The sequence below is a fragment of the Benincasa hispida genome, unplaced genomic scaffold, assembly GCF_027475165.1.
Source record: "Benincasa hispida cultivar pf3 unplaced genomic scaffold, pf3_genome.v1.1 HicScf994, whole genome shotgun sequence".
In the NCBI taxonomy this organism is placed as follows: Eukaryota; Viridiplantae; Streptophyta; class Magnoliopsida; order Cucurbitales; family Cucurbitaceae; genus Benincasa; species Benincasa hispida.
In genome coordinates this window covers 1-12,966 of record NW_028327146.1, presented here as the reverse complement: position 1 = coordinate 12,966, position 12,966 = coordinate 1, and the positions used below count along the sequence as shown (strand labels likewise).

The 12,966-nt window shown below is 29.9% G+C and overlaps 1 protein-coding gene across 1 annotated transcript; it reads right to left on the bottom strand.

Moving 5' to 3' along the window:
- Positions 1-1,824: 1,824 nt before the first annotated feature.
- LOC150029713 (putative leucine-rich repeat receptor-like serine/threonine-protein kinase At3g14840) lies at positions 1,825-12,639 on the bottom strand. The gene is made up of 23 exons (XM_090310431.1): positions 12,511-12,639; positions 12,346-12,417; positions 12,105-12,176; positions 11,362-11,433; positions 8,426-8,497; positions 8,250-8,321; positions 8,073-8,144; positions 7,917-7,988; positions 7,740-7,808; positions 7,549-7,659; positions 6,011-6,082; positions 5,222-5,287; positions 5,069-5,128; positions 4,935-4,970; positions 4,787-4,827; positions 4,275-4,636; positions 3,948-4,140; positions 3,627-3,776; positions 3,417-3,535; positions 3,121-3,331; positions 2,800-3,037; positions 2,528-2,678; positions 1,825-2,383 (listed from the first exon to the last, which is right to left on the bottom strand). The coding sequence occupies exons 1-23, from the start codon at positions 12,555-12,557 to the stop codon at positions 2,030-2,032; spliced, it is 2,784 nt and encodes a 927-aa protein (XP_090166557.1). The 5' UTR covers positions 12,558-12,639; the 3' UTR covers positions 1,825-2,029.
- Between the last annotated feature and the right edge of the window lie 327 nt (positions 12,640-12,966).

The following is a 12,966-nucleotide window of genomic DNA, read 5'->3' as shown; positions in this document are numbered from 1 at the left end:
CTTTCTTAACAGGACTTACCTACCCACACTGTGAACATTTCTTTTTGATCGATACTCGACTCTACTCGATGAGTCTTAATCTTTACCCGAAGTAACTCGAAGAAGAAAACCTCTGACTCGATGCTACTCGATAGAAGAAATTTGATACGCGATTCAACTTGATACTCTGGAATTTGATACAATTCGATAACAAGATTGTGTTTTCGTGATTTGCAGAAAGATTGATGTCGAATGAAAGAAGAAGATAAAGAGAAGAAGAGGAAACACATATGATTACATTGTTCAACCAATATGCCTACGTCCACGAAAAGATTCACGTTCTTTTCACTTAAAGATTGCGTACAACTTATCTTGTTTACAAAAAAAATAGAAATCATGTAAAACTTTTATTTATTTTATGATCAATAGTATTTATAACACATACCAACAGACCGTTACAAGATAAAGTTAGTTATAAATTAAATTAACTGAGATATTTGAATCACGATTTCTTCGGTGGATGTAGACAAATTTTTGCCGAACCACTAACAGTGGGTTGCTACTTGGTTCTTCATCATCTTCTCCCGTCTTTCTTTCCCTTTCTCTCTTTCTAGTTTCAGAATTGTTAAAGAGGTTGTTTTCTTCTCCTAATGCATGCAATTTCCTACTCTTGCCTGACAAGTGGCTGCCTTTGTTAAACACGTGCACTCTTTAGTAACTACAAGTGGGGAAATTGTAACATAAACACTTTATTTATTTATGAATAATTTGTTTCGGCTACGAGATTTAGGACATAAATTCAGGAATTTATTCTTCTATAGATAAGCAGTTTGCTGATGCAAATTCGTCAGTGCAAAAGGTCCTTTCTAAATTCCAAGCGGCTATGCTGGGCAACATCAAATGGGTCATCGAATACACTGTTTTTGCATCACATTGGAACGCCAATGGTACTCTCTGCACGCAGGATCCTCGCCTTTATGCTATTTCATCTAATTCTAATCTTTCTGACGATGATTCTAATTGGAATTTCTTCCCCAGATGACCTCTGTTTAAATAGAGAAGCTGAGCTATGGAATTCGATTTCCTCCAATTGGCTTCCACCTAGTTCTGAATCAGAGGTCACTGATAATCCATACAATTGTAATCCATGAAGTTGTGATTACAACCTCAAGATATTGATAATAGTTAAACCAAACATAATTTTGGATTTGATATTTAAAACCACCCAACCCAACACAAGGGCCAAGATGTGCAAAACCCATCCCTCGGAGTTTTTGAAAAGGGAAATTAAGCTGTATCAAAATGATATATAGCCCCTAGTTGCCTATCTACAATAGTTAAGTTTGATATGCAATCTGCTTCCAATCTAATACGTATCTTCAGTTTGTTTATATTCTCTATTTCAATTGATTAATTTATTGCCACAAATACAATATACGTTCGAGAATTAATATATATTTATGTGTATATAATAAATAAATTTACAATTAGTAGTTTTACGACTACGAGACCTTGTACATAATAAATTTTGTTTATGATTCGAACCAGAACTTTTAATACCCATATAATAATTATGATATTGTCTAATATTTTATATGGTAAGCGGATGATTTGATCCCTTAACTTTTAAATGCATGTGGTCCAAGGACTTAATTTGTAGCTGTTTATCTTAATTGTTGTTTGATGGTATATAACGATCTTATTTAAAATGAAATATATATTATTGGTATTATATTAAAGTCTTCAAAATATATATCATTCTCACTCTTCAGATTCTCTACTTTGCCAATGGATATCGGTGAAAATAAAGAAAATCCAAGATCTAAATCTGTTAGCACACAAAACTTAATGAAATTTTGATTGTCGAATTTGGTGTAATTAATAAGAAAAGAGTCATCTCAATAGAAATAAATAGTTTACATTATATTTGGAAGGAAGATATGTAAATTGTGCATATAATAGAAAATCAAACTCTAGAGATGATCACAACATATCATTTAAGGCTTTACAAGCAGTTGTAGAAGTAGTTTCAAGAGTCACAAAATCAAACTCATAATACATTTTTGCTCGTTGATGTTGAAGAATAATTGGCATTTGAGATGTCCATAGAGATAATCTCTTCTTGGTTCTGATTGTCAATTCGTTTCAAACTCTGTTCCAAAATGGTCCACATTGCACTCATCTTTGATCTTGACTCCTTTGGATGTGAAGCCAACTCCTCCACAGCAACCTTGCCTTCCAACATTCCCACCACTAAAGACATGCTAGGCCTTTCTGTTGGAATAACATTGGTGCAATGCAGAGCAATATTTATCATGATCATTGCCTCTCTCTGGTTGAAATCGGACCCTAACCTTGGATCAACTAGCTCCATTAAACTCTCTTTTTCTTTTAATTCAAGTGCCTGAAACCATAGTAATTTGCATAAATGGTTATTTATTAACCAAAGTAGTAACAAGAACACCGGTAGGATGGAAAATCGACATAACCGGATAAAATGTAATTAAAAAAAAAAACTAAATGCCCCTAAGAATGAAAGTTAAGTTACCCAATCAAGCAGATAAAAGCAGTCGTCCTTTGATCGATAAGTAGTATTGCTCCTTCCACTAACTATTTCCAAGGCCACAATGCCAAAACTGTAAACGTCTGCTTTATCAGTTAAGTAACCTCGCATTGCGTACTCTGGCGCAATATAACCACTGCAAAATCGAGATATTAGACATAACTAATTTGAGATTGTATTTATAGAAGAATTCAAAGATTCAAAAGCTAGCTGGATCAATTTTGGCAAAAAATAACAGTTTATTCAAAATTACTCACAAAGTTCCAGCAATTCGTGTGCTTATGTGGGTATTTCCTTCTTCGTCAAGCTTGGCAAGACCAAAATCTGAAATCTTGGGGTTGAGATTTTTATCTAACAATACATTAGTCGCTTTGATATCTCTGTGAACAATCTTCAATCTTGATTCCTCATGAAGATAAGCCAAGCCTTTGGCTACACCAATACAAATTTTCTGCCTTATTGGCCAGTCTAATATCAATCGACTTTCTTTCGGTCCTTCAATTCATAAAACGTTAATTAATTTGGTCAATACTCACAAAATTCGTTCATAATTTTTAAGCACATAATAAAAAACTTACCAAACATAGCCTGAGCAAGACTATTATTTTCCATGTATTCATATACTAGCAAAAGTTGTTTTTCTTCAGTACAACATCCATAAAGCTTAACTAGATGTGGGTGATTCAAAGCAGATATCAAGCCTATCTCATTCACAAACTCGTGGGTTCCTTGCTTTGACTTGGACGAAAGTTGTTTCACTGCAATTATAGTGCCATCCAAGAGAAAACCCTACATTCTCACAGAAGAACTTCACATCAGAACCATACAAATATCACAAGGAAGAGATTGATATTGTGTTGAATTGTGAAAACACCTTATAAACAGGACCAAAACCACCTTCTCCAATCTTATTAGAAACGTCAAAATTATTTGTGGCAGCTTTGATTTGTCTTAACGTGAATGAACCAGTTTGTAAATCTAGACCTTCGAGATCTGCATAAGAAGCGTGTGTAAATGAAAGAATAAAAAGTTTATAACACAATGCCCACAAGTTAACCAATGAAATTTACATCCATTAAATTACCTTGACTAAGTCTGCTTCTCCGTCCAAGGCAACCTTGCCACCATAGAATTCCAAGGATTGAAACAATATTAAAGGCAACTGCAGCCACAATTCCAAGTATTGCACCTACTGGTAAGAGTTTTCGAGCTTTTGATGGAGGCACAAAGTCGGCTTCAATTGAAGACAGATAATAATTACATAAATTTATAGTAAAATAAAATGATGAACAAGAGATGAACTAGCATCCAGTCATATGAAGCATGAGACTAGAAATACAAAATATATGATATTATCTCTTAAAACGTCTTAAGGTTGGAATGACTATGATAAGAATCAACCTACCGTACTCGATCGAAATGGCTGATATCAGAGGGCCATAGGCTCCACTCTCAAGGGAATATGTCCCCTTTCCAGCCCAGTAGAATCGAATCTCTATAGTATTATTAGTAATAGCAACTTGGAATGGTTTTATGATAGGTTTGAGCACACCTCCTGCAGCATTTACGATATTAAAATCCTCCAGCACTAGCTTCCCCTGCAATGTTAGATATGAATTAAGGGACTTTTGAGCTAGTAATGACAAAATTTTTATGCTTGAATATTGAAGAAGTAAATACATTTTGAGAGAAGATATGTCTACCAAGTGGATAACAAAAGGTCATAGTTTACCTGAACGTAAACATTAAAAATGCGTCTTCCAGAACGGCCAACAATTGTATCATTTGTATTTACAATTTCTGCAAAATGGAGGCTTATGTTGTAGTTTCCATTTACAAGACAATACGCATAATATGTAAGAGATACTGGGGAAACTCGAGCAGTCTCATATAGACCATTGGTACGATTATTCCTATGAGTATAGTCAGCTGGACACCTAGTATCATCCGAAAATAGACCAGTATTACTGAATCCCCAATTTGTTTTACTTGAGACAAACACTGCTGCCTTGCCTGAATCTTCATCTCCTTCAAACTTAGTAGCATTAATGATTAATTCTTTTCCACCGCAATTTATATGGAGACCATACAAATCTGCAAACAGTATCAACATATTTATTAATTTTACAAAATAACAATACAATTGCTCCTTTTGTGACATGATCTCTTGATTTGTTTTTTTTTTTTGCCACTTATGAAATTTTAAAAGAACAAAGAAATTGCGCAAATAGAATTTTGACTTACTGTCAGAACAAGATTTGTTGTCGAGACAAGAAACAAGTTTACTGATAATACAACAAGATGTCGGTTAGTTAATGCAGTGTCTATTTATTTAAGTGAAATAGCATCAAATCAATTACATGTTTACACCCAAGAAATATCTAAGACTTACGAATTATTTTTTGTTCTCGAGCTTGCAAACAAGTTCCTGCATGAGAAACGATCATATTCTTAAAAAGTATATCAATATAAATGACAATATGGTTAAAAAAAATAAAAAAATAAAAAAAATAATGGCACTCTTACGTATTTCCTGATTGACAGCTATAAGATAGTGGATGATCAAAATTATTGTAAGAGAGATCACTGTTGAAAGACGTATATGATAATTAAATTCAAGAACAATATAACATATGGAAGAAACTAATCCTAGGGTAAATTTTCTAAAAAGAAACTTACATGTTGTTTCCTTCCTCTAGCATCCAATTAGGCACTGGACCATTTAGTAAGTTTCCAGTTAAAAATCTAAACATGTAAATATTAGCACAAGTCAATATGATTGTCGACATTCCTGCACATTAGGGAGTGTTCTATATTATGATACTACTTCTCAACATAAACTATTTCATTAATACTGAGTTGGGGCTGCACTCTAGAGGGAGATTTTGACTGACACAATTAATCCTTTAAAATTTAAAAAGAAATTGTGCTTTAAATAATTAAAAAGAATATAGAAGACAAAAGGCCTTTTATTCCCAGTAAGCAGTGTTAGAATTCAATTTATTGCATAGCATTCCAACATTTTTCCATCAAGCCATGTGTTTCTATAATTTCAACTATTATTGTTAAACCAAATTAAGTTGTAAAAATATTGGTATGGAGAATTTTCCCTTCACTAGACAATTAGAACAACATATGAAATTAATTATAAATGTATGTATGTATGTATGTATAAAAATAAACAAGAAGCCAGCTTTGATTAACAAATAACAACTCTACTTGTTAATAATAAAAAATAAAAGATATTTACAATATATATATAAAGAACATTGAAGTGAATCACTTTTAATATTTCATATTAATCTGTAATCAGTAATCTATACTGTTACCCCATTAATTTATATTATTGGACATAAGTTTCCCGTAGGACTACAAGATAATTAATAATATGAATTTCATTAATCATTGGTAGAGATTGTCAAATTGAGTTGTTTAGCTTCCCACAAGATTATAATTAAAGTTTCTTACATGTTCTCTACTCTTCTAAGATACATAAAGTTGGAAGGAATGTGGCCACTTATTTGGTTAAAGCTGAGGTCTCTGCAAAATATTTGAATCAAATGGTAAGGTAATGTAATTTAACTTAATGAATGGTAGCATGCAACCAACAAAGTGTGTTTGCTACTATGAGAATTTGATAATTACTACAAATTTCAAAATGAAAATATAAGAGATTCTAGGCAACACAACAGTTTATCAACCACTTCTGTTAGAGTTTCTGTGTTGACCATTTTTGTTTAAGGGTTTTGTACCTTTTGTCTCTCAGGTTGTATTTGTAATAGCCGTTGACAGGAGGATGTTTCTTGTAATGCTTGTTGTAGATTTTTGTATAGGATGGTTGCCTTAGTTATTTTAATTTTTTTTATTAAATGTTTCGTTCCATTTGTTAGAATATCTCTTGTATTATATTTACCCATCATTAGGTCCTCTTTCGAAAAATAAGAGAAAACTAAATATTTCTCCGAAATATCGATGCCAAAAAATCATTAACCGTGAACTTTTTTTTTTTTTTTTTCGGAGAGATTCGTCCGAATGCCTGCAAGAAAAAAGTAAATAAACATCGGTGTGGTGTCTAATCACACATACTCTGACGTTCAAGCCGTTTTATGTTTCTAAATAATTAGACAAATAGAAAAATAGCAGGGATATTTTACATACCTTCAATTAATGGTCTTGATCATTTTTATATGGAAGTAAAATGTAACCGATGTTGAGGGTCATAATGCTCCTTTTTAATGCTTGAAACCGTCGAGTTAAATATTTGAGCGATTATTGTAACTAATGCATCAGTTAAATTCTCAACATCTTATTAAAGACTTGCCCGTTATGAATATGCGCGACTTTAGCCACAATCGCTCAACCAAGCTCGACTCTCCTAAGCTTTCTTTTAGACTTAGGCTTCTGTGAGCTCTTCTAAGCTTGAGCTCAACTCTCCTAAGCCTTCCTCTAGGGTTAGACTTCTCTAAGCTCAATCTCATACTCTCCTAAGCTCTCTTATAGGTTTAGGCTTCTTTGAGCTCTCTTAGGCACCTCTAAATTCAACCCATACTTTCTTAAACTCTCTTATAGGCTTAGGCTCCTTTGAACTCTCTTAGGTTCCTTTTAAGTTCGACTCATACTATTCTAAGCTCGCTTCTAGGCTTAGACTCCTCTGAGCTCTCTTAGGTTCCTTTAAGCTTACCTCACAAGTCCCATTGAGCTCTCTCTAAGCTCTCTTAGGCTCTCTCATGGATTCTCTTGAACTCTCTCCTAGGCTCCTCTGAGCTACACTAAGCTTACCTCTGTGTTCAGTTATTGTTTTAGGTTTTGTATTTTTTCTAAGTTGTTTGTATTGTTGTAACATTGTGCATAACAAGAACGATTGTGTGATAGATTACCTCTTTTTTAGTTTCTATCACGTATTGATGGGAAAAAAAAACTTGTACTTAATTAATATAGTATGCATGCATGATCGAAAAAGTATTCATATAGTTAAATTATAGGCCAATTACTGAAGTGATACTAACAAAGTTTTCAAGCGGGGGAACGTGGACATATAAATGAGGTTGTTGCTGTACATGAATGAACCAATTAAGGAGTCGGGAAACAACCCAGTGATATTGCAACTTCTTAATATTCTGCAATCAACCAAAAACAAAATTAATTGGTTCAGGTGCTATATTAATAACATGTTATTAAGAGATATAGAGACACTTACAGATATTCGATTTCGTTCAAATACTGAAGAGGTGGAAAATTTGAACTCCCCTTCAAGTCACTGATTCTTCTGCATGTGTATGAAAAGGAAAAAACAAAACTCAACTTTCTTTCATCCCCTATGTTTCTTTTTTCTTTATGAAATAAAAGAACCACGAAATCAAAAGTGCTTACGAACAGGTCGGTTAATTTGGTCAAACGAGCAATTTGAGAAGGAATAGGACCACTCAATCCACTTGCTAGAGCCTCTCTGTTGCAATAAAAAAAAAAAATACTTCGGTTATGCATAATAATGGTGAAATTTAAATAAGTGAGAAAGTATAGAATCTCTCACATGCTCACAACATTTGTCCAATTCTCAATGAAAGTTGGTATTTCTCCTTCAAAGTTATTGTCACTGATTTTACTGCATTAATGTTGCAATACAAACAAAAAAGAGAGAAAAATGTCAATACAGATAAGTATTGGAACTAATATGGACACTAATTAAAAACGTTTTAAATTTGCTCACATTGAGGTCAATGAGGTTAGCTTTCCTAGAGATGCCGGCAGCTTTCCAGTAAAGTTATTCGAGCCAAGATATCTTAATAATAATAATAATATGTTTGCAATTGGAACAGAGAAAAAGGAAAAACCAAGAAGATTCCAGATTAATTAAATTAAGAAGATAAAATTAAATGGCCTTACAATGTTTCCAGCTTCACCAAATTTTCAAGTGTTGTAGGTAAACTTCCTGATAGATGATTGACTTCTAAGTTCCTATGCATGCAAAATAACATTTTCCAAATTAATTCATGAGTATAATTAAATATTACAGCACATTGAAAATTGAATATTGTATTTTTTTTCTTGGACAAAAATATATAAGAAATATACCTAAAAAACTAACAAAATTCAAGATATATGTTTGGTAACCAATTTGTTTTTTATTTTTTGTTTTTATTTTTTATTTTTTTTAAAAAAACAAGTTTGTTTGGTAACTAATTTCATTCAATGACACTTTTCACATCCTCCGAATCTATATATATATATATATATATATAAAATTTGTTTTTTATACTTTATTTTTTACTAGGGTTAACAATAAGTTTGGACATTTGTTCAGATTTTCTTTGTGGTATAGTGGTTATTAAAATATATAATAAGTAACAATTGTTTTTGTCTCCTGAGATTTTGGCTTCAAATCTTAGAAAATGCTATTATATGAAACTAAATGGAAAATAATTTTCAAAACATTTTCTTGTTATACATGTCAATTCCATATCAATTTTCATTTTATTTTTTTTAACAAGAATAATTTAAATATTTTTTCAAAACTATTTCAAAATTCAAAGTTTGGTTGAAAAATATAAAAAAATTTAATTGTTGTTACTATTACGGTCACTAATATTGTTGAAATGTTTGTTATTATTAAACTTTATTTGTGACATTTAGTGTGATTTTTGGGTTTTGTACTTTTAGTTTTTTTGTAAGCAATAGTGATTTTTGAGTTATAGGAGTTATGTGAATTATGAGCATTTGATAACATTTATAGCTTTAAACCATTGACATTCCTATGGTTATGTTTGTAAACCTATATAAAGGCATGATTAGTTGAATAGAATATATATCTCATTTTTCATATTTGTCCTCTACGTTTTTTTTCTAACAAATATTATTATTACTACTATTATTATTATTATTATTATTTTAAAATTTAGAAAACCAAAACTCTGTGTGTTTTTTGTAGACACGATCTTAAGGAAGAGTGTATATTTTCTTAAAAAAATGCTAATTGTTTTTAAATATGTGATTTTCTTATCAGTCTAAAAATACATACAAACATAAGGATTATTACTCCAATTCTCATCTCTTTTATATAAAAATTATTTACAAATTATAAGTTTGTCGAATCATGTAATTAAAGTGTTCATTCACATGTTAGTAATTTGTCTTATCCTTAAGAAATAATTATTCATTACATGTTGTGAGTACCATAGAGTAAACAAAATTGTCTTAAGTATACAACCTAAATTCATTAGGTTTAGATTAATTATTTTCATTATTGCATTCCAAATGAACCTATTTTCTAACATTTTGACTATATGTTTATGTTTATTAATTTTCTTCATTTTATTTGTGATGAATCTATGCGTATAAAATATTGATAATGTTTTTATTTATATGGATCTAAAAAAACACATAAATTAAAAATAAAGATATAATTTTATAAGTATGTATTTCAGATGAAAAATTATTGTAAAAATAGTTTAATTCTATTTTTATAAAAAATAAAATAAAAGAAAACTAAATAAGTCATCAAACTTAATTTATTATTTTTTTAAAAAATGATTAACATATTTTTATTTCAATTTTAACAAACAGACAACAAAAAATAATTACCAAGCATGTTTTTTGTTTTTTTTTTTAAAATAAAAAACCAAAATGGTAATCAATACATGTATGGTTTTTATTTTTTTCAAAACAGAAAACCTAAAATAGCTCGTCAAAAATCTAAAATATAACTTTTTAAAACAAAAAAAATGAAATGGTTACTAAATAGGGCTTGAATGATCCATTTTTTCTTCCATATGCTAGCAAACATTGAAAATTAAAGTGAAACTATTTCTTGCAACGAGAAGATATGTGAAGAAAAAAAATCCGAAAACTTAAAAAATTGGTTGATAGATATTTTCGCACAACTAGAAGGTGCAAAAATAAATAAATCGAAAGCTTAAAAAATTAGTTGGAAAAAAAATCCTGCAAAGAGAAGGTGCAAATTTTTTTTCAAAAGCTTAAAAAATTGTTGATATAAATATTCTCACAATCTTCTCCCAAAGAGAAGGTGGGAAATGTTTTACAAGCTTAAGAAAAATCAATTTTTTAGCCATTGTAAAAACTCGCCTAATTTTATTTAGAAACCAAATGCGATAATTTTGAATTTGTGTAAGTTTTCTTGCATTTTCTCGTAGCGAGAAGCTGTGCGAAAAATTCCACAAATTTTTTAATTTGTGTAAATTATTATTATTATTATTATTATTTTATTTTTATTTTTTTTTTGCACTTTCTTACTAAAATTTTTTGTGCACGAGAAAAAGTGAAAAAGGATACAGAGACGAATTTGAATTTATATTTTTTTGATCTTAGTGGAATGGATAGGTTAATCAAATAATGGAGAAAATTCAATCACGTAAACAATTGAGGATAGAATTTTTTTGCACAAGAATTAGATGTGAGAAAAAAATTCCAACTTATTGAAAATAAAGTGTTGTAATTTTCTTGTAATGAGAAAATGCAAGAAAAAAAATCCAAAATGTTAGATAAAATGTTGTTCACATCAAGAAAGTGTAAGGAAAAAAGCTACTATACCAATAAAAGTATAGTTCAATTGGCATAGAGCTTGTACTATCAACATTAAGATTAAAAGTTTAATTGAAAATTTAAAAAAAAAAATTGTTAAAATTGAAAATAAGTTCGAAAACTCGAAACAACAAAATAGTAAAAAAAAAAATGGAGAAGAAAAAGAGAGATGAAGGTGAAATGAAAAAAATGGAGTTTACTAAATGGGTTTAATCAAAATAGATAACACAATATTAATTAAGAGGAAAAGAAACTAAAACAAAGATAAAATCAAATGGTCTTACAATGTTGTCAGGTTCACCAAATCTCCAAGTGTCGCAGGTAAGCTTCCTTGTAGCTTATTTTGTTGCAAGTATCTACGCGTATAAATAAATATTTACCAAACTTAATTTAATTTATTTCAAAAACCTTATTCAAAATTAAAAAATAAGGGAACTTTCTATTAAGTTTCTAGGTTTTAAAATGTTACACATTTTGACATTAAATTTTGAGTTTTGTTTCAATTTAGTCTCTAAATTTCAAAATGTTATAATTTTATCTTTGAGATTTGTATTTTGTTTCAATCTGGTCTCTAAGCTTCAAGATTTTATATTTTTAATTTCAATTTTTTTATTAAATACTCACTTTCAATCATTGATGTCAATTTATGTTAATTAATTAAAAATATTTGTGAAGTTAAATTTTAATTTCGATTTTAAAACTAATAAAAAAATAGTGAAACTTAATTAATTAATTATTTTAATCATTTCTAATTTATTAACATAAATCAACACTAAAGATAAAAAAATTAGTATTTAGTGAATAATCGAAGTTATTAAGAGAGTAAAATTTGAAACATATGGACCAAATTAAAACAAAACTCAAATGTCAAGCGTAAAATGGTAACATTTTGAAATCTAAGAACTAAATTGAAACCAAACTCAAAACTTGAAAACTAAATGTTTAATATTTCGATACCTAGAAATTAAATAAAAATTAGACCCAAAACCTAGAGACGAAAAATCAACCTCCATATCGGAAAACTTACAATATTTCAAGAGTGGTGATGTTTCCAATCTGTTTTGGAATGAGACCTGTCAACTGATTTCCATTCAGGTAGCTACGATATTAGAATAAAACAAAAAATCAATATAAGGTAAAATAAGGTGATAATATTTAATCTAATGACATTCCTCTATTTTACTCGGAGGCTTTTGGTCATTTCTTCTCCAAATTACGAATTTACACAGGGTAGATTCCTATTTATATGGCAGAAAGTGAGAGATTACAGAGAGACAAGCTTGGTGGAGTTGCCCCATTCCGGAGGGATTTCGCCGCTTAAATTGTTATCAGAGAGATCACTGAATTAGAAGAAAAAGGAAAAGAAGTAAAAATGGAGGGTGATGAGACAGACAAAATAAAAAATCCATTGAAGATTGAAAGAGAAAACTGACAGGTACTGAAGGTAGGGCAGTCTAGACATCAACTGAGATGGAAGCATCCCTTCCAAACCCTCCGATGACAGATATCTACATTTCCCAAATAAATATTTCAGAACCTGCAGTTGGGGACTTTCTTGTTTCTTTGTTTTCTATTTTTTTTTTTTTTTAACAACTAAAAATAGGAATGAATGAATTTGGTAATCATTTCTATTTCTTATTTACAAAAATTGTTTTTTTCCTTATTATTTAAATATAATTTAGATGTATGATATTAAAAAAAAAAAGGAGAATTTTCAAAAATTAGAAAAATAAGAGAAACTATTTAAACAAAATAGCTAAACTTAATCATTTTACACTTCTATCAATTTCTATCATGGATAGACTTCTATCAGCCTCTATTAATAATAGATTTCTATCCGTTTTTATCATTGATGTGATAGAAGTTTATCAGTATCTATCAGTATTTTT